The 21,387-nt window shown below is 35.9% G+C and overlaps 5 protein-coding genes and 1 pseudogene across 5 annotated transcripts; 3 read left to right on the top strand and 3 right to left on the bottom strand.

Annotated features, from left to right (window-relative positions):
- Positions 1-310: 310 nt before the first annotated feature.
- Positions 311-2,648, bottom strand: LOC108841948 (3-isopropylmalate dehydrogenase 2, chloroplastic-like). The gene is made up of 10 exons (XM_018614735.2): positions 2,361-2,648; positions 2,110-2,251; positions 1,881-1,992; positions 1,644-1,719; positions 1,474-1,562; positions 1,286-1,372; positions 1,075-1,191; positions 885-992; positions 594-746; positions 311-506 (listed from the first exon to the last, which is right to left on the bottom strand). The coding sequence occupies exons 1-10, from the start codon at positions 2,587-2,589 to the stop codon at positions 426-428; spliced, it is 1,194 nt and encodes a 397-aa protein (XP_018470237.1). The 5' UTR covers positions 2,590-2,648; the 3' UTR covers positions 311-425.
- Positions 2,649-7,286: 4,638 nt separating this feature from the next.
- On the bottom strand, positions 7,287-9,502 carry LOC108839831 (3-isopropylmalate dehydrogenase, chloroplastic). The gene is made up of 10 exons (XM_018612607.2): positions 9,267-9,502; positions 8,953-9,194; positions 8,808-8,883; positions 8,626-8,714; positions 8,428-8,514; positions 8,225-8,341; positions 7,990-8,097; positions 7,833-7,886; positions 7,586-7,738; positions 7,287-7,500 (listed from the first exon to the last, which is right to left on the bottom strand). Exons 1-10 carry the CDS (start codon positions 9,472-9,474, stop codon positions 7,414-7,416), a joined length of 1,221 nt encoding a protein of 406 aa, XP_018468109.2. The 5' UTR covers positions 9,475-9,502; the 3' UTR covers positions 7,287-7,413.
- Positions 9,503-11,531: 2,029 nt separating this feature from the next.
- On the top strand, positions 11,532-14,143 carry LOC108841382 (uncharacterized). Its single transcript, XM_018614142.2, has 9 exons — positions 11,532-11,710; positions 11,843-11,979; positions 12,156-12,343; positions 12,424-12,714; positions 12,816-12,874; positions 12,962-12,998; positions 13,077-13,148; positions 13,239-13,563; positions 13,668-14,143. Exons 1-9 carry the CDS (start codon positions 11,563-11,565, stop codon positions 14,019-14,021), a joined length of 1,611 nt encoding a protein of 536 aa, XP_018469644.1. The 5' UTR covers positions 11,532-11,562; the 3' UTR covers positions 14,022-14,143.
- Positions 14,144-14,437: 294 nt separating this feature from the next.
- LOC108830507 (amino acid transporter AVT6E-like) lies at positions 14,438-15,676 on the bottom strand (annotated as a pseudogene).
- Positions 15,677-15,959: 283 nt separating this feature from the next.
- On the top strand, positions 15,960-18,361 carry LOC108843469 (uncharacterized). The gene is made up of 9 exons (XM_018616674.2): positions 15,960-16,293; positions 16,412-16,477; positions 16,561-16,741; positions 16,817-17,013; positions 17,230-17,280; positions 17,355-17,446; positions 17,552-17,655; positions 17,771-17,862; positions 17,963-18,361. Exons 1-9 carry the CDS (start codon positions 15,988-15,990, stop codon positions 18,203-18,205), a joined length of 1,332 nt encoding a protein of 443 aa, XP_018472176.2. The 5' UTR covers positions 15,960-15,987; the 3' UTR covers positions 18,206-18,361.
- A 661-nt stretch (positions 18,362-19,022) lies between these two features.
- LOC108843470 (DEAD-box ATP-dependent RNA helicase 35-like) lies at positions 19,023-20,609 on the top strand. Its single transcript, XM_057004422.1, has one exon. It carries the CDS (start codon positions 19,101-19,103, stop codon positions 20,325-20,327), a length of 1,227 nt encoding a protein of 408 aa, XP_056860402.1. The 5' UTR covers positions 19,023-19,100; the 3' UTR covers positions 20,328-20,609.
- Positions 20,610-21,387: the final 778 nt, after the last annotated feature.

Genomic DNA, 21,387 nt, shown 5'->3' with positions numbered 1-21,387 from the left:
TGCTATGTTTCAACAAATTGAATCGGTTTGTAACTTTGGTAAGTGGTAACACTCTGAAAATGTAAATTTTTGCAAAGTATTCGAAAGCATCTAAAAACTGTTGTTGGTCTGAAAAGTGTTTTCTATTTCGGTCATGTTTTTTTTTTTTTTTTTTTTTGCTTCATGTGAAATACTCCAAAAATGATGTATAGTGTGTTTTTAAGGGGAGGAGCACAAACCAATCATCCCCATAATCAATGTGGGGCATTAAAAATAAACAACGCCAATAATATATTGAATGCATAGTAACAGACATTTTTATAAGGACCAACCAAGTCAACGTGTCGTTTTATTTCATGCAGCAACACAATTATACTAACGACATTAAAATTGAAATCGGTTCATGGATATTTGTCGGCAGGCTATGAGATGTTGATTTTGTGATGCTAGTTCAATTGATACGACGGAACTCTGACGTAAAGTGACTTCAATATTTCTTCACCCATCTTCTTGCACCCCACAATTTTCTGTCACATTTATCGTTAATGATCGTTAGAAATCATATAAACGGCGAAATTTAACTTAATTAATCAATTAAACAAAAAAAAACTTACGGCTCCAGGAGTGGGAATATCACGGGTTCTGAAACCTTCGCTTAAGGTATCAAAAATAGCATTTTCTATGCGTTTTGCGGCCGCTTCTTCCTTCAAACCATACCTCAGAAGCATCACGGCCGTGAGAACCGCAGCCAACGGATTTGCTACGTCCTATAATTTTACAAATGATTTTAATTTCAGTTTTTACCCTCCACAAAAGTCATATGGAACCATCGAATTTTAGTGATTAAATAATAATGTTTTATTCAGGGTAATTTGTATATATGCGTGTATATTTTCAATAGATACCGGGCCTCCGATGCAGGCGGAGGGAAGCATTCCAATGCCGCCGGTGATCATAGCAGCAACATCCGACAAGATATCTCCAAAGACATTCGTAGTCAAGAGTACATCGAACTGAAAACCGGTTTAATTAAATTCTGATTGTAGTTTTCACACTGTAAACCAAATCAAGTTCACTAACTAAAACGTGACGTACTTGTTTAGGGTAGCGAATCAGCTCCATGCCAGATGTGTCCACTAGCATATGCGACAGATCCACTTCTGGATACTCTTCCGACATAATCGTCACTCGTCTCCTCCACAGCCTCGAAGACTATATATTAATCCGACCCCAGCAAAACAAAAAGAATTTCCTGACGACATGTTATTAAAAATATATATTAGTCTGTATAAATTGTCGAAATTACTTCCAAGACGGTAGCTTTGTCGACTGAGCAGACTTTGCCACGTCGTTCCATTGCCATGTTAAATGCAATTCGAGCGACACGATCAACCTATTTAAAGGAAAAATTAACTCTTAAGTAAATAATTATTATTGGCTAGTGCAGAGAAACTTTGAATTTTAGTGTTATATAATTAGCTAATTAAAGTATACCTCGCTACTGGAATAAATCTCGGTGCAGAAACCGGTCTCCTCGCCCTCTTCGTTGATTCCAAAGCCTCTTGGCTTTCCATAATACAGACCTAGCGTTTTAAATTTCATAATATAACCATTTCTATTGAGACAATTAGAATTAAAGAACAGTTTGTATTGTATAAACAAACCTCCAGCGAGCTCTCTTACTATCATAAAATGAACCCCTTCCGTCACACTCCTTTTCAAAGAGGAAGCTTCCAATAACTTTTCAGCAAAATTAACCACAATATTATATATATATATGAGTTGCTATAATAAGTTTTTTTTTTGGTAAAAGTTGCTATAATAAGTTTTTTGACTAAAAGTTGTTATAATAAGTTTATAGTATATAGTTACATTTATACATGTGTATATCAACTGTTTACCTGAGGATAGACGGTGATTGGTCTGAGATTAGCGTATACTCCGAGAGCTCTTCGGATATGCATCAGGCCAACTTCAGGCTTTAGATGCTTCGGTAGATGATCTGACGACGGCCTTTAATAACGCATACACATCTTAATTTATCTCATCACAAATATATATTTGGAGACTTACTGAAATTATATATATTATATATATATATATATATATGTATAAGTTGTACGTACTTACATCTTTTTGGTGATACCAACTGCTCCTAGGTAAACAGCGTCGGACTCAAGAGACACTTTTAGGGTTTCTTCCGGGAACGGATTTCCGGTGGCCTCGTAAGCGGCACCACCGACCAACATCTCCTTAAACTCGAAATCAATTCCTGTAAAAACCAAGGAAAATCACATTAAACACCTTACTTCCGTAGCAAGGAAACTCTTGAATTGATTATATAACAAAATTTATTGTAATATACAATTAATTATATTAACCTTCGAGAGAGCCAGCGAGGCGGAGAGCTTCGACCGCAACTGGAGTGACTTCAGTGCCGATGCCATCACCGGGGAGGACGGCGATGGTGTACTTTTTATTTGGTGTGGTGGCAGAGCATCTGGTCCTACCATCACGTTTATTAACCCTAGAGATTTGTTTGGTAGTACTAGGAATAAGTGAGACCGGTAATTTGATTCCGCTTCCGTGGATCTGAAATGATGTTGACATTTTGAGTAAGAAGAAACTAAGATAGAGATGTATTAAGAAATTTGTGATTCTTGACTGGATGCTTTTGATCGATTTTTGATTTTGCCTTCCGCCAAATACTTCTATTTATAGGAGGACTTTATTTTTTAACCCAATCTTCATTTTTACCTTTGTATTTTACGTTTTATTTTCACCTGTTCACAATTTTTTTGAACTACTTCTTTTTGGCCACGTTTTTAGGTGTTTTTTGGTTGTTTTGATGACGACAAATAAACTGAAACCTTTCTCAAAAAGATCAGATAAAGTGAGACAGTTAAGTGTTCGTACATGTGTGAGACTGATTACCGTCTATGTTCCCGTGATCTCCTTGGGATTATATATGATTGTCATGCGCAAACAAAAGAGTGAAATAATTATTACACGTGACAAAGCTACTCACATTATTTTATCAAAAGCTACCAACATGAATTTTTAGATTTTGTAATAAATCAAAGTTGGTTATAGTATTTGATAAATTTCTTATTTTTGTGTGATCAAGGTTTCCTAATTGGGACTGTGAAATATTATACACGTCTCTTATTTAGCGAGACACCAACTCACAAAACTAAATTTATAAAAAAATCGCGACCTTTTATTTTATTTTGTTGTTGTTGTTTCATTTTACATGTGGGTGACAAATTTCACAGCGCAAAATCTACCACAAATAATAATTAATCAAACAGAGAAAATGGCTTTTGTTGACTGTCGGGAATCAAATACAGTACAATTGGTGATACGAATATTTTTGTTTTATTTATGTTGTAAGTTAATTTCACATGGGTGTTGGAGAAACGGCTCACTTTTCACTTGTATATATCATTTTCATTCTCATGCCCGATTTTTTTTCATAGAGATCGTGAAAATTAGTATTGGAGGTTTCAGGTTTCAGCCACAGTTATTCAACATTAAAAAAAAAACGAAAAACAATGTTGAAAAGAGAAAAGGTATTATTAAAAAAAACACTCTAACCATTGTGAGTAACTCAAAAGACATGTCGAAATGATATGTTGTTTAATAAAAAAATCATGGTCGGAGCTGGAGATACATGGTAAGAAATGAGGACGTCCAAGACTGGTTAAACTTCAACCAGCAACAACAGCCAAATGTAACAGTACCCACAAGACACCTAGAAACATGGAAGAAACTCCCTAATGGATGGGTTAAGTGCAACTATGATGTTTCTCATCATACTAACGACCAAGATTCAGGTATGGGATGGATAATTCGTAACAGTACTCTTGGCAATGTTGAAATGTGTGGAATGGGTCGTTTTGAAGGATGCGATACAGTAGAGGAAGAAGAATGTTCGGCACATTGTATTCACATGTTAGTTCCACTCCAGATACATATCTAAAAATTAAATTTTTGAAGAAAATCACCGGTAAATTGTATTCATAGGTGGTGTTCAATTTAATATAGAACTAGATTTCGGCCCGCACAACCGCGCGGGTGATTATTTTCATTTTATACATGTAACTATTTGGTTTACATGATTAGTGGTATATAATTTTAAGATTATCATATTATTAATAGTTTATTATAATATTTTCTAATATAAATTTTTTTATAATTTTCATACAGTAATTTTTTTTTCAAATTATTTGTTACATCTCTTTTATTAATACATGAACACTAACTAAAACCTTACATTCTGTGATATTTGCGACAAATTCCATTCAACTTAATAGTAAATTAAATGTTACTTTCCTTAATAGTATACTTTTATTTTAGTTTTTCAACATACATATATGTCAATCGAATTATTAATATGATTTAAATCTTTGACTAAATAACCTATATTAAGTGTAATTTATAAAACGGCCGCTTCATTTATGTTATTAAACTAAAAATTGTAATGCATTGTGTTTGCTTTTGTCATTTTAAACCTACATTTTCTCTTTATTATCTTTTTTTGAAGTCTCTTATTTTGTCTATTTATGATTTATATTTTTCTACTACGTATTAGATTTTTTACAATGAATTTTTCATAGTTAAAATTTTTATTTGCAATTCTTCATCTATCATACATCACGTTATATAATTAACACTTAAACCTACTACTAATAAACACACCGAAAGTAAAAATATTGACATGAAACATATTTTTCAATCATTCATGTGTCATATATGCTACTGAAAAAATTGGTATAATACCTATTGCACAAGATAAATCATGCAAAACAATTACATTAATGAATAACATATGAATATATTAATATAAAATAAGTTTGAATATATTTTTGTAAACAAAACAGTCATATATTTATGTTACTGAAATATAAAATTAAACCATCCAATACATTAATGAATAACATATGAATATATTATATATATAAAAATAAGTTTGAATATATTTTGTAAACAAAACAGTCATATATTTATGTTATTGAAATATAAAATTAAACCATCCATTATATTTAATAATAATAAATAAACTAGATTTTGATCCGCACAACCGTGCGGGTATTTATTTTTATGTTTATATATATATTGTTTTATTTAATTAGTATATATTTGTAAGATATTCATATATTTAAATTTTTAAATCACTAATTCATCTACAATAATTCTATAGTTTTCATGCTGTTAATTAACTAATTATTTAAAATGATCATATATATATATTGCTTCTTATTAAGTATTTAATTTTTTCTATTGAATTTGATTTTTGATGATTAAAATGACATACTTGAGAATTATTTTATATTTAATTTATTATAATCCCGATCCGTAATTCAAAGTGTTAGATTTTCTTGAGAATTTATTTTTGTTTATTCATTTTATATAATAAATTACTGTATATATAAAAGTTTAAGAAACGTTATTTCTGATTATATTTTATGACAACTAAAATTTAAATAAATCAATTTTCAAAAATAAATTTTGAAAAAGATTCTTCAAAGATTTTGTTAGAATTCTGTTGAATTAATATTTATTTTTATTTTAAATAAAAATGAAGATATTAAATGATATTATAGTTAAGTTATGTGTATTTTATAAATCTTCTAAATAATGGTCCAACTTAAAATATCACACATGAAGTGAAGTCATGATTTATATTTTAATATTATAGATTCACTTTCAAAATAGCATTTGTATGTCTATTGTTTTATATTGATGGCATTTTTTTGAATCATGTGGTACAAATATTAACAAATTAAATGTTAGACATCAAATATTTAATTGGTAAATATTATATTAAATTAATATCTCAAATTTAATACAAAATTTTACATGAGTTTAATATAATTATAAAATTAATTAGATACTTGAAAGGTTTATATTAGTAAAAATTAAATATACATGTATATCATAAACAATGACGGAATTAATTAAATACTTAAAATGTTTGTTTAAGTGAAAAAGAAATATACAATTATATTTTAAATAAATATGAATGTAGATTTATATTGTAAATAAAAAGATTTGAAAAGATTTTATTCAGATGTAATTAAGAGAAAATTTGGGAATATCTATTTGATTTGTTTGCTTAGAATAATTCAAATATGTATACAAAAAATCATTAAGTAACTTTTTAATGGATGGTCCAAATTAAAAAAAAAATCACACATGAAATAAGTCATGACTTCTATTTTAATATATTAGATAATATTACAGACTCGAAATATAAACTTTTGTCTAATATAGATTCACCAATTCGGTCTAAAATCATCTAATTCTAAAACAACAAAAGAAATTATTTATTTTATTAACCTATGATTTTGAGGATTAGTTATCTAAGAATATACCGATAAAAATATATATAATATTTTATCAACCTACATGGTTTAGTTTGGTTTGGTTTTAAACCAAACTAAACCGGAAAAACCGAAATATTTTTAGTTAAATTAATTAAATAAATTAATAATCTTAAAATTAGCATATTTAACCATTTAATCTAAACAATTAAACAAAAATTTATATATTTTACTTCTAAAAAAATAGAATAAAGATAACTAAAATAAAATAAAAAACTATGAAACTCATACTTAACATCAAAAGCGGAAATTGCTTGCTTGGTAGAAGAATAAACCCGGATTGGTCCCATACGCTGAGCTCTATTCAGCGCGCCACCTCCCCACTTCTGGACTCGGTACTGTTGAGGATGGTATTTCAGATGGTCATATATATCATTTGGAGAGAGCGAAATGGAAGAAGGCACAACAAGCCATGGTCTACAGCCCAGCAGGTGACTCGCATCATTGATAAAACCATGCGGAACAGGATATCTTCTCTCAAATATAACCACGACCACAAGCTCAGAGGACTCCTCACCCGATGGTTTGAAGTTTCACCTTAAGATCTTCTCTATTCCTGATTTCTGTTTTCGTTTATAGGCTTTAGAAACAATCATTCTTTGTAGTCCTATTCTTTTGTAAATGCCTTTTGATCAATAAATATGAAATTTCATCAAAAAAAAATATAAAATTATAGATTACATATTTTAGATTTTTATTGTGATGTATAACTTTATATTTAAATATGCAGAAAATAATGATTTAGTGTCAAATGATGATTTGTTTATATTTTATAATTATATACTTTTTAATAAAACTAGAAAAAACTAAAAAAAGATCAACCCGATTAAACTGAACAAACACAAACAAAACAAAATTAAACCAAACACAAACCAAACTAAACTAAACCAAACATACACCAAACCAAATTAAAACCGAACATAAACCAAACTAATTTGGATTGACTTTGCTTAAGGTTTTCATAGACCCAAATAAATCAAACTGAACCAAAATCGAACCCAAACCGAACCCATAACTAAACCGAAATGCCCAACCCTAGTTTTTGCAGCTAAACCCCACTTCCGTTTGAAGTAGAGACTCTGGCATCAAGTGATCTCAGTATCTCCTCGCCCATTCTCTTGCAACCTACCAATGCCTGTCCAAGAAAACCATGTTGTTTAACATTTTACTTCAATGTTTATTTAGCCAAAGGAAGAAGAAAGAAAGAAAGGATCAGTTACAGTTCCAGGAGTGTGAATGTCACGAGTTCTGAATCCGCGGTCCAAGACATCTGAAACTGCAATTTCTATCCTCCTTGCAGCGCTTTCCTCTTTCAATCCGTACCTGAACAGCATTGCAGCTGATAGAACAGCCGCCAAGGGATTCACTGTGTCCTGCAATTCACAATGTATCCAAACTGTTTATATACATAGCAGTGGTATCGCATTCAGGATCATATATATACATATATGAAGACTGTGAGGCAACCTTTCCGTAGTGTTTAGGGGCAGATCCATGTACTGGTTCGAAGATTCCAGGTCCCTGCAGGCCGTCAGCAAATGAGAAATTCAATGTTCTTTAATCAAGAAAATGAGATCATGATTTAAGGAAGAGAAAAGAGGATTTGAATCATGTTGCAGCGTACTGAATCACCAAGGGCAGCAGATGGAAGCAGTCCTACACTTCCAGGGATCATGGCCGCAAGATCAGAGAGAATATCGCCAAACATGACTCCAGTTAAAATGGTATCGAACTAAACACATCACAATGTTGAACGCATTTTGTAAGATTCATTGTAGTCTAGACAGAATATCTCACGAGACATAACTCCAGTAAAAAAGGGTTGTTCCTAATTGGACTGGCTTTGCTAAAAAGAAAACCTGTCTTGGGTGCCGAACAAGATCCATGGCAGCGGTGTCGATGAGCAGATGACTCACTTCAACCTCGGGATACTCTAAGGCCATTGATGTGACTCTTTTCCTCCACAACATTGACCCCTGCCCTCAGAGAAGGTCCCAATAAAAACACTGTCCCATCCTTTCAGATAGTAGAAGTTTTATGCAAAACACATAAAGAGTTTTACCTCAAGGACAGTAGCCTTGTCAACAGAGCAAAGTTTACTACGCCGTTGCTTGGCAATATCAAACGCAACACGAGCAATGCGATCAACCTAAACAGAACCAGAATGATATTGAGCAGCTCCTCATTTAACCAAGACATCATATCACTTCTTCCAACAATTTGTTTTTTTTTTTTTAAAGTAGCAAGAACATGATGATACCTCAGTTGCAGAGTATGACTCGGTGCAAAAGCCAACTTCATCACCTTGTTCATTTGTAGTAAACCCCCGAGGATGCGCATTGTAAATACCTATTTTTCAGCAAATAAAGAAAGACAAAACCTTTGTAAAAGAGAAACAAGAAGCAAATCTCTGTTTCTACTACATGAAAGCTGGTGACTGACCTCCGGTAAGCTCCCGGATGATCATAAGGTCAACCCCTTCAGCTGTGTCTTTTCTCAGAAACGTCGAATCAACCAGCTGATGAGACACGTCCCAAATAATAATATCAAGTTACATACAGGCAGTGATGAACAGTGTGAGAGATACCTGAGGGAAGACAGTGATGGGTCTTAAATTGGAAAAGACTTCAAGACCCGCACGAAGCTGCAACAAGGCCGTTATAGGCTTCAAATGCTTCGGATTGTTATCCCATTTCGGCCATCCAACAGCTCCGAGAAGAACAGCATCTGAGTTCTTTGCCTTTGTCAATGTTTCCTCCGGTAAGGGAACTCCGACGAGATCCAAAGCAACACCTCCTATAGGCAGCTCCTCGAACCTCAAATCCAACCCTGTATACATACATGAATCTTTCGTCTTTTTACAAAATTCGAAAAAGTCAACCCTAATTGATCGGAACGAACCTTCGAGAGATCCAGCTAGACGAAGAGCGTCGACGGCGACGGGGATGACTTCGTTGCCGACGCCATCGCCGGGAAGCACCGCTATGTTGTACCGTTTATTCGGTGTGTTGGCGGCGCATCTGATCGCAGAACCTCTCTGTTTCATGGCTGAGATAAACGCAACCGGAAGCTGTGTACTGATGACGTGTACTCCTACAGCTCCCGCCATTTTAGTTCGGACTGGATAAAGTTTTTAGTTTTCTTCCTTAATGCCTAAAACCAGTACGATGTAGCATTCGAATTTTGTCTTCAAACTGTTTTTCTCTTCTTTTACTTTACTGCTTTTATTAAAGTAGGGACATTAGTATATTCTCTTTCTTTAGTTGACAAAATAAAATATTCTCTTTCTTTGTAAATTGTAAAACTAGTACTTTTTCTGTTTCATAATCAATCATTCTATTATTTTTTCTCGTTACACAAAAAATATCACTTTACAATTTTAATACAAATTATACTTATTTTCGACTGAAAATTAATTATAAATTGCACTGATTTTATAAATAATTTTATTTATCTTAAATATTATTGGTTAGAATAATGTAATTAAGAAAGTGATAAAAATATATGTAAGTTGTTATTAATTACATATTTCTACCAATAATATTTGAGATAAATAAAATTATTTATAAAATCAATGTAATTTGTAATTAATTTTCAGCTGAAACTAAATATAATTTGCATCAAAATTGTGAAGTGACACTTTTGTGTAACGACAAAAAAAAATATTGGAGTAACACTTATTATGAGTATCAGAAAACTTGAGCTCGATGAAGATGATCGAAAAAGTCATTCAGTCTTATATGTACATCTAAGATATTTATAGTTCAATCTACTCCGGTTCAATTTACAGTAACAAATACCAGTTCAATAACTTCTTTTTTTGTGCACAACTACTTGCATTTAATTGATAACATTAGTATTCCAATTTATACAATAACTCTTTACTATATAAAAATCCTGAAATTCTAAAACATATCATAGACACATTTTATAACATGTTGGTTTTTGATGGTACTACACCAGCATACACGTTTAGACTACGGACTACTGAACTGTGTTTAACAATAGCTTTTTAACATGTTTCAAAAAAAAGTTTAACAGCCTATAAGAGAAAGTAGCTCGACTATAAGAAGATGTAAAATCAGCCCAACCAACCGAATCTTACAAACTCAAAGTCCAATGGAAGAAACTGTTTGGTTTATGTGTTCAAAACAAAACCAAGTTAATGAAGCGATACAAGGAGGTTTTCTTGTTCTGCGTCTTGTCTTGATTGGTAATTCGATATCAAGAAGTCTCCTTTTTTGAAGAAATTGCCCAAAAGTAATCAACAATCTTTGACATTTGCATTTAATTGTTTCAAGTCAAGTGTGTGAAGAAACCATGCGACCATGTTGACTCTTGGCCAAGACTATCTCAAACAATAGTTTCTAGAAGAGTATCTTAAAAATAAAAAGACAAAAAAAGTGAAAGAGAATATGGATACTTTATCTCGTCTTCTAAACCATGCTCCAGTGAAGCTGTTTCTAAACTTTTTTTAGTAGGGATATGGATACTTTATCTCGTCTTCGTGCACGTAGACATAAACTTATAAAGCCATTCTTTCAACAACATCAATTTTCTTTCTTGGATTTTTTTATTCTAACGCCATGGCAAGTTTTTGGTACCATACGATCATTATTGCAAATTTCCGTTCAAAGGTAGCTGAATTAAGTAGGGATATTAATGCAAATTTCCGCTTCCATGCACTCATATAGAAGCTTATCTTTTTGTATACAGTCAAAAGGATGCAGAAAATAAATGATTTACTAGTTTTGTTGTATCATTTTCAAATTTTGATTTACTGATTATCGGATTATTTTCTATATGCAACCAGTGTGTGAATTTATTATCACACTGGGGAAGAGAAACCGGTGGAATTTGCATTTTTTCATTGTTGACTTCACATAATATATTAAATCTCAGCCAATGAGAGTTTAAGGAGTAATCAACACAGCTAACTAAAATGAGGTTAGTTTACAAAAAACTAAAATGAGGTTAAGAATAACAAAGGATGTAGAAAAATCTGAAAACATTAATTAATTCCTAAATAAGGGAACAGAATATTTAGAAGCTGTCGTCTCATCTTCCTTCTCCTCGATTTCCTGGTGGTAGTAAAAAATTCTCATTAATGCATAATTAGAAAAACCTTTTTTTAGAGTTTCAGAAGTTAGAAACGTAACCAAACAATCTATCAACACAACGAGAGAGAGAGAGTATAATGTTTCACAGCGAAACGCCGTGGTTTCATGATCGCCGGCGTCTCCTCCTTATCGGCGTTGCGATCCTGGTCACGTCCAGTTTGGTTTCCTTATGCCATGGAGTCTCCTCTTGTCATCATCATCATCCATCTTCAACCTCATTTCAAGGTTCCTCACATTCTTTTTTTTTTTATTGTTTATCATTTAAAATTTATCATCTTCTTATTGATACACCCACATATTTGATGAAAACGTATTTATTTATATTATAGTATTATAATTATTTTTTTCATTTTGAAGGATTGAGGAGGCAAATCCTGGAAGGATCAAATGGGACATTGGTGTTAGCGGCGGAGAGGACACGGCGGCCTGATCCCTTCAACCATTTCAACATTTATACCGATGGTTGGAACGTTACTAATTTTCATTACATCGCCGTGAGTCATCCTATAATTATTTTCCCAATATTCCAAAACACAGTCAAACTGATACCAATGTGTTTTTAACTTTTGACCCATAACTTTGATGCGTTACAGTGTAATGAAAAAAGACATCTATCATATGTTTCAAAATCGTATTTATTGTGATTGATAGATACTCTGTTTTATTTCAGTCCGTTGGATTTTCTGCTGTTCCGTTCATCGTAATATCAATCGTATGGTTCGTATTGCTTGGACTCTTCCTCATCTGCTCATGCCTATGTTGCTGTTGTTGCGGTTGCGGTCGCCGGAGCTACGGCTATTCTCGCTTCTGCTACACTCTCTCTCTCGTCTTCCTCCTTCTTTTCACCATCGCCGCCGTGTAAACTTCCTCTTCCTTCACATATATATTATATCAAAAAACATGAACTGATCATTGTTTCAAAACGATGTTTGTTTTAGGATTGGATCTGCGATGCTGTACACTGGGCAAAAAGAGTTCTACGGTAGCGTGGAGAAGACGTTTATGTATATTGTGAATCAAGCAACTAGTGTTTTGACCAAGCTAACAAGCTTGTGGGACTCGATTCAATCTGCTAAAGACATTCAGCTCGATGGACATAACCTTTTTCCTCCACAGTTCAGAGGTAATATTGATCATTTCAACAACATGATCAAGATGTCTAACATCACTTATCCTGACCGTGTCGCTAACCAGACAATCCGTTATCTCACTGGAGCACTAAACCCAGTGTAAGCACTAGTTAGGCAGATACCTTGCCTTACAAGTTATAATTAAATAGAATGCTCTGTTTGATTATTTAACTCAATTCCTTTGTTTTAATGCTCTTCAGGAGACTAGTCTTAAATGTTATCGCTGGTGTTATGCTCGCAGTAGCGTTCCTTGGACTCTGTAAGTTCAAACCTCTAACATTTCTGATACCTTGCGTTACAAGTTTGATTATTTTATTTGTTTTAACATATTTGTAATTATGAACAGTGTTTTCCTTCTGTGGACTACGAGTTCTTGTCTACCTGTGAGTTACCACATAGACTTATTTTATTATATGATATCCAAATGAAATGGTTAAAATTAATGTATAGTCTGCTTGCAGCTTAGTAATTGTGGGTTGGATTCTCGTCACAGCAACGATCCTCCTCAGTGCAGTCTTCCTTGTCTTCCACAAGTAATGCCACTGATCATCATCACTTGTTCTAATTCAGGATACAAATTTTTATTAAAATTAATTAATGATGTTATTACTTAATTAAATCAGTGTGGTCGCGGACACATGTATGGCAATGGACCAATGGGTGCATGATCCAGCAGCAGATTCGGCATTGAGCCAGCTACTTCCATGTTTAGACGCTAAAACCATTGGAGACACACTAGATATAACCAAGACGATGACTTCAACGGCCGTTGAGATGACAAATGCGTACACTGTCAATGTCAGTAACTTTGATCAGTTCCCACATAATAACCCTTTTTACCATAACCAGTCTGGTCCGCTCGTTCCCCTTCTCTGTAACCCTCTCGACGAGCATCACAACCCACGTCCTTGTGCTCCTAACGAAATTCTCCTTGCTAATGCCTCTCAGGTACATACCAAACCTTTTCTTTTGAAACATAAATGGTAGACACGATTATATATTAATATGTGTCATATTGATAGTAGAATAATGTTTTTCTATTTGGTAAATAGATCTACAAAGGCTTTGTTTGCCAAGTGAACGCGGAAGGTAAGTGCATAACGCAGGGTAGGTTAACCCCAGCTTCATACGACCAGATGATGGGTGCTATCAACGTGGGGTTCACGTTGGACCATTACGGTCCGTTCTTGGCTAGTATTGCTGATTGCACATTCGTCCGAGACACATTCAGAGACATAACCACCAAGAACTGCCCTGGACTCAGCATAACCAGCCAGTGGATCTACGCAGGACTGGCGTCACTCTCTGGTGCAGTCATGTTCTCACTCATCTTTTGGATGATTTTCGTCAGAGAAAGACGTCACCGTTCTCATACTAAGAAGACGGTCCAGATGAATAGGTTTTGATGATCAGGTTCATGCATTGAATGAGTGAGCAAGCATATTATGTTAATTTAAGTTTCTTTTTTTTTTGTTGGAACCGTTAACGATGTGCTTTCATAAAAGTATTAACAATTTCCATTTAGAAATGAATTTCTCTATTCTCTCTAGTTATTACACTCTTCACTAGTCAGTTGGTCTTGTAGAATATCTTGAACATATCTAAACCAACAAAACAGGCTAAACATTCTATTTTTAACATCTATTCACCCTTTTTGTATCAATAAAAAAGAACAGCAAAATAATATAAAAGAATCTGTTCCTGTACACATAAAAAATAAAATGATGGGTAACGATTAAACCAATTCACAAACCGATAATCTTTAGGCTTAGCCTGAACAGAGAAGCCATTGATCAAGAAGAGATCCCTTACAGGTGCATGTAGCAGTCACAAAACTGTAAGACTTCGTATTGAACTATAAAATCTATGAATCTGATTTGCTTCTGAGACTGTAAATGTTGCCAATGGTTCCCACGATGGTAACCACCACGGCCAAGATGAGCATCAACCACGACACAGATCTCTCCACAACGCTCAGAGCATTGCTCTGTTTCCCTAACCGTAACGCGATCAGAGCAGGGAATGTAAAAGCAAGCGAAACCGCTGATGTCGCCCCCGTGAATTTGAACGCAGTCCCATATATTGGGGATCATGGTGGAGCCAACATATATAAGAGCCAGCAAGACAGCAGTGAGCCCCAGAGACTTCTTCTTGGTTTCCGACAGAGGAGAGGAGGCGAGCCTTCAAACAGTAAACCGTTGACGGTTTCTCTCAGCAAGAAATGAACCACAGGGAAGACGAGGACCAGATGGAGAATGTATCCGATCCTGACGACGTAGTTCACGGCGAGATCTTGATCGAAGTTGGTCAAGATATCCGGTTCAGTGTCCTGACCGAATAGAAGATAACCGGAGACAGCAGTGGAAGCATATACCACAACGCAAATCGCCGTGGTGATCCTCCCAACGCTGTTCATCTTACTCGAGCTCGTTGTAGATCGGCTGCACGTTGAAATGACATACGTAAGCGGTCGACATGATGGGAATCACCACGAGGAGATCCAAGACGGCTCTCTTCGAGCCGAAATCAGGACTCATCCTCGGACTCGGAGGAGCGTCGATAGTTCCTTCGACCACGACGATACGATTCTTTTTAAGCCACTGCTATAGCAAAGGGAAAAAGATCATGATAATGTGGCTGATACTCTCTTTCTTTCATGTAGAACGGGAAGCTACTAAGGAGCTTGAAGCCCCATGATTGATGTAGCAGTTGTGTGTCAACTCACGCCGTTATGATGAGGTAGACGACGAGGACCCCGCCGTTGTTGACGACGATGCAGATCTCTGACAAAACCCTAGCGGTTCTCCCCCATGGCGGATTGGACTACTTCGAACGGAGAATCTGACGAGGAGCTCGACGCTGATTTCGGATAAGATAGCCATGAATGAGGATGATGAGGAGGAGGCCGAGAAGCAAGCCGAGGACTTTCATGGTGGCGGGCAAGGGCAATGCCATGATCCCGGCGCCAATGATGGATGTGGTGAGGTTGAAAACGGCGCCGTGGATCCCCCTTGACTAGTCCTTGATTTGGCATTGAGGACGAGTGGATAGTTAGAGACATCGAAGTCTAGATCGTCCCTTTCTTCTACGTGTCATCGGAAGGAAGTAACTTGGAAAGGGGGTCAAACAATGTCTGGATTGGTCGTTGTTACTATTGGTGCTTTTGCTTCGCACGTGGCGTCTTTTTTAAAACAAGTCTTTCTTTCTTTTGTACTTCAATTAATATGTAACACATATCCTTTTTGACTTGTTCTGTCTTGAGCACATCAGACTCTATTTGTGCGGCCCATCATGGCCCATGAGTTAATTTATCTTGTATCTGGACGCGACAAAGCTTGTACAAAACGATTCATCGCCTACCTTTCACTAACAATGGCTACGCTAGAGATGGCCACGACCTTCCTCGCTTTCACGGCTCCTCGTTCCGCCACCGCCCTGAACTACCGCTTATCTTCTGCCGGCTTCCCGATTTTCTCTAGGCGCGTTCCCGTTTCCGTCAGGGCGAAACCGTCGTTACTCTATTCCCCTGTCGTAAACTCCAATCGAACTCGAAGATTCTCCTCGGCTTCCGCGTCGTCGGCGCCACCGCAAACAGAAGATTCCGATGTTACCACTAAGATTCCGCCAGACAACCGGATTCCAGCTACTATTATCACGGGGTTTCTGGGCTCTGGCAAGGTTTATTTTCTTACAATCCAGATTCTACTTTTGGTTTAATCCGGTTATTTAATTAGTTTAGGTTTTCTCGGTTTAGTCAACTGTGTAATTGACCTTTTAAGTTTTGTTGGATTCACAGACGACATTACTCAACCATATACTGACTAGAGATCATGGGAAGCGCATAGCCGTTATCGAGAATGAGGTAATGTTTGTTTGATGATCCTCTCTTCTCATTAGTTGAATGTGGCTGATGATTAATGTTTCATGTGAATGTCTCTCTTTCAGTTTGGTGAAGTTGACATTGATGGGTCACTTGTTGCTTCCAAATCTGTGGGAGCTGAGGATATAGTGATGCTCAACAACGGCTGCCTGTGCTGCACTGTAAGGGGTGATCTTGTGAGGATGATTTCTGAGTTAGTCAACAAGAAGAAAGGAAAGTTCGACCATATTGTGATAGAGACTACAGGTGAGGAACATTTTGTATCCTTCATCTTAAAGGACCATGGGAATGAGTAGTGAATAATTGACTACTATTTTTCAGGGTTGGCAAACCCGGCTCCGATTATCCAAACCTTTTATGCGGAGGACGAGATTTTCAATGATGTCAAACTGGACGGAGTTGTTACTCTAGTTGATGCTAAGCATGCTCGTTTGCATCTTGATGAGGTCAAGCCCAAAGGTGTTGTCAACGAGGCTGTTGAACAGATAGCCTATGCTGACCGTATCATAGTTAACAAGGTAACTAACCTTGCTACTTCCAAGAGAATGTATATTGAGAGGTTGAATCTGTCTTTATCATAAGATTCAGGTTGTTCCTATTCCTATCTAATGTTGTTCATTTTGACACGTCGTAAATGGATCCATGCTTTTACCTTAACGTATGGAGAAAGCTATTGATTGTTCTTACTTGGCTTATCTGCTCTTGTTCTGAAAAGTGATTGTGCTCTGTTGCAGATTGATCTTGTTGGTGAGTCAGAGTTAGGTTCAGTGGTGCAACGCATAAAGGTCGATTCTTCTTCTTCTTCTTAGATGTTACTAATGTTCTACCATGTTAACGTGTTTGATGTGGCTATTTGCAGACAATAAACAGCATGGCTCAGATGACGAGGACAAATTACGGAAACGTTGACTTGGATTATGTTCTTGGAATTGGAGGTTTTGATCTGGAGAGGTCTGCTTCTTTTTCTATTTATGAAAGTATCTCGTCTTGTGTCTTGTAGCTTTATGCTTTTATTAAGGTGTTTTTTCTTTGTTACGTAAATTCTGCGTTTATCAGAATCGAAAGCTCTGTGACCACCGAAGATGTTAAGGAAGGTCATAATGAGTGTCACGACGAACATCACCATGATCATCATGACCATCATCACCACAATGAACATGGTAAGTTTGGTACCTGAAAAAGGCATGATACCTTATTGATGTGTATACTTCAGCTTGAGCTGTTTGGTTCTGGTCTTTATCATCACAAACTAATTTTCTGATTTTGGAACCGCAGAGCATAATCATTCTCATGATCATGATCACACCCATGATCCCGGTGTTTCTTCAGTCAGTATAGTTTGCGAAGGGAGCTTAGACCTTGAGAAGGTAACAAACAGAGAGGCACACAAAAGTCTTATTTAAACAATGGACTGTTGAAACCGTACATTAACCTTCCTTCAAAATGATGTGACAATCAATCCATCAGGCAAACATGTGGCTAGGGACGTTACTGATGGAACGAAGTGAGGATATCTACAGGATGAAAGGTCTGCTCTCGGTCCACACCATGGAGGAGAGATTCGTGTTTCAAGGAGTCCATGACATCTTTCAAGGATCCCCAGACCGGTTATGGGGCAAAGACGAGACTAGAGTCAACAAGCTGGTCTTCATTGGCAAGAATCTGAACCGGGAGGAGCTAGAGAAGGGTTTTAAATCTTGCTTGATTTGAATTCTCGTATCATTTACAATTCAAATCCATCCTATTTCCGGCAGATGTTGTATCCCCTGTTGTCCTAAAGTACAAACTTTTGTTTTTCTATTTCACTTAACTCTATTCTACTAAATTTTATTCCACTAATTCTACTAGTCACAACTATTTCTACCCTTTGGTGGCTCCATATATGTAGAGCTGGGAATTTGAGTTTTTTGCCGTGGATTGAGTCGATTTTAGGCTTAGGGCATCTCCAACTCCACTCCATAATTTACTCCAAATTGAGAAATGGAATGGAAAATAGAGTGGAAAATGGAGTGATGACAAAAAAATAAAAACATTACTCCATAAATAGAGTAATGCTTTTATTTTTTGGTCATCACTCCATTTTCTACACCATTTTTAACTCCATTTCTCAATTTGGAGTAAATTATGGAGTGGGGTTGGAGATGCTCTTAGTGGGTGTAGATCGGCAGAATTTGAATTAAGTACGCAAAAAAAATTAATTATTTAAAAAAAAAAAAAAGTAAAAGATATACAAAATGTTAGAAAGTTATATAATTTTAATTATAAATATATATTTGAATATTTTCTTTGCCAATCATGCAGAGTCAAAATTTTGAGTAAAAAAACTAGATGATCCGCAGATTGCGGAACGGGCCGGAGCGGATCAGACTCAGCTCTACGTATATGCATGAGAAACTAAATAAAGGTCTATATAAAAACATAATAGGCTCACTAATGGCCCAATAGTTGTCGAAATGCGCGCCCATATATTTATGCAAAAAGCTCAGAGAAGCAAAAAGAAGAGACGGTAGAAATCGATTGCGCGATTCGAAAGATCTCTGCTCTGCTTTGATTAGGTTTCTTTGATTCGCTAGCCTGGGGGGGGGGAGAAAGTGGATTTCGAATCATGGAAGACGATGACGACTACGTGGAGTACGTTCCAGTGGCGAAGCGCAGAACGATGGAAGAGCAGAAGATTCTCCAACGGAAGGGGAAGGTAGTGGAGCTGGAGGAGGAAGCATCAGCCGAGAAGGAGAAGCTCGCCGAATCCAAACCCAGCTTGCTCGTCCAAGCAACACAGCTCAAGAAAGACGTACCAGAAGTCAGTGCCACGGAGCAGATAATCCTACAAGAGAAGGAGATGATGGAGCACTTATCTGATAAGAAGACGCTCATGTCTGTTCGCGAGTTAGCCAAAGGTATCACATACACGGAGCCTCTTTTAACACCTCCTTTGCACGTTAGGAAGATGTCTAGGAAGCAGATGGATTTGATTAGGAAGCAGTGGCATATCATTGTTAGCGGAGAAGAGATTCCGAACTTCAAGGACATGAAGTTCCCTAAAGCTGTTTTGGATAAGCTCAAGGAGAAAGGGATAGTGCAGCCGACTCCTATCCAAGTCCAGGGCCTTCCTGTGATTTTGTCTGGGAGAGATATGATTGGGATTGCATTCACTGGAGCTGCGAATCTTGATGTCATACAGGAGGTTGAATACGTCAAACAAGAAGCAAAGATTGTTTACCTCCTCGAGTGCCTGCAGAAAACCTCTCCGCCGGTTTTGATTTTCTGCGAGAACAAGGCTGATGTTGATGATATCCACGAGTATTTGTTACTGAAAGGAGTGGAAGCTGTGGCTATCCATGGAGGGAAAGATCAGGAGGATAGAGAGTACGCTATCTCTTCGTTCAAAGCTGGGAAGAAAGACGTCTTGGTCGCTACTGACGTTGCTTCAAAGGGTCTAGACTTCCCTGATATACATCATGTTATAAACTACGACATGCCTGCGGAGATTGAGAACTATGTGCATAGGATAGGAAGAACAGGTCGGTGTGGGAAAACTGGGATAGCAACTACGTTTATAAACAAGAACCAAAGCGAGACCACGCTGCTTGATCTGAAACACTTGTTGCAAGAAGCTAAACAGAGGATTCCGCCTGTCCTCGCTGAGCTGAATGATCCGATGGAAGAAGCAGAGACCATTGCCAATGCAAGTGGTGTCAAGGGTTGTGCTTACTGTGGAGGTTTGGGACATCGTATTAGAGACTGTCCAAAACTGAAGCACCAGAAGAGTGTGGCAATATCTAATTCTAGAAAAGACTATTTTGGCTCTGGTGGATACAGAGGAGAGATATAATCTTGTTTCGAGGTTCGTGTTCCAGTCTCGTTTGAGAAACCCTTTTTGCAAGTAGTTACTCTGATCTATAGCTGTCACCGAATTGAGATTTCTATTCCTTCTACTTTTAACTTTGTCATCTGGATATTTTCCTAGCCGTCTAAAGAGGAAACTCAAGTCTAGTATAATGTATGTTTCAAATGTAGTCTGTAATTTCAAGTTTTGTATCATTAAACATCTCTATTCTGTGATAAACAAAACTGGGCCAGAAGGCCCAGAACAAAAACTGTAGGGATTATAAGCTAATATTATTTCTCTTGCGTTTTTAAATTTATGTTTTCACCATATAAACATGGTTTAAAAACATACTTTCAATGAGTTTAACAGTTAAAGAAGATCTATTAAACCAGTGATCAGCTGAAAAGATGACGCATTTAAATGTAAAAGGTGACAAATCTTTTAATATCAAACCCTATAATGTTACATACTTACAATAGATATGATATTTGCGTATCAGCCATAACTTTTTTGCTTCATTTACATGGCAATTTGGAAAATATGTGAAAGACTTGAAGATACATGTCCATACAGAATTTAAACAGGTAAAACAATTTGAAATATAGCTAAAGATCTATACTATTATTTATGAATTGATTTAGCTTATGTGTCAGTTTCTCCATAATTTTAAGATATGTTATTTATTTTATCATGTTATTTTACTTATTTATCATGTTTTTATTAATTTTTAAAAGTTTATTTGTCATATTTTCTATAACTTTAGATTTATTCATTAATTTAATAAAATATTTTTTACTTATAAATCCTTGAGACGCTACTACGGTCTTTAAGTTTGTTTTTGATTATATAAACTTTTTTAATAAAATTTACATACGTTTATTTTAATTTTTTTTAAAGACAATAGCAGAACAAAACTGATTTTTAATGAACACAGTTTATTCATCGTTTTCTTAACTTGTATATTATGAATACACTAGTGGTAGCCCGCCCTACGGGCGGGATTTACTTGACTTGTGATCTTGTTTTTATTCTTATATGATTTGTTGTTTGATGTTTGCTTATT

The sequence above is a fragment of the Raphanus sativus genome, chromosome 2 (assembly GCF_000801105.2).
Source record: "Raphanus sativus cultivar WK10039 chromosome 2, ASM80110v3, whole genome shotgun sequence".
Lineage (NCBI taxonomy): Eukaryota > Viridiplantae > Streptophyta > Magnoliopsida > Brassicales > Brassicaceae > Raphanus > Raphanus sativus.
This window is presented reverse-complemented; position numbering and strand designations above follow the sequence as displayed.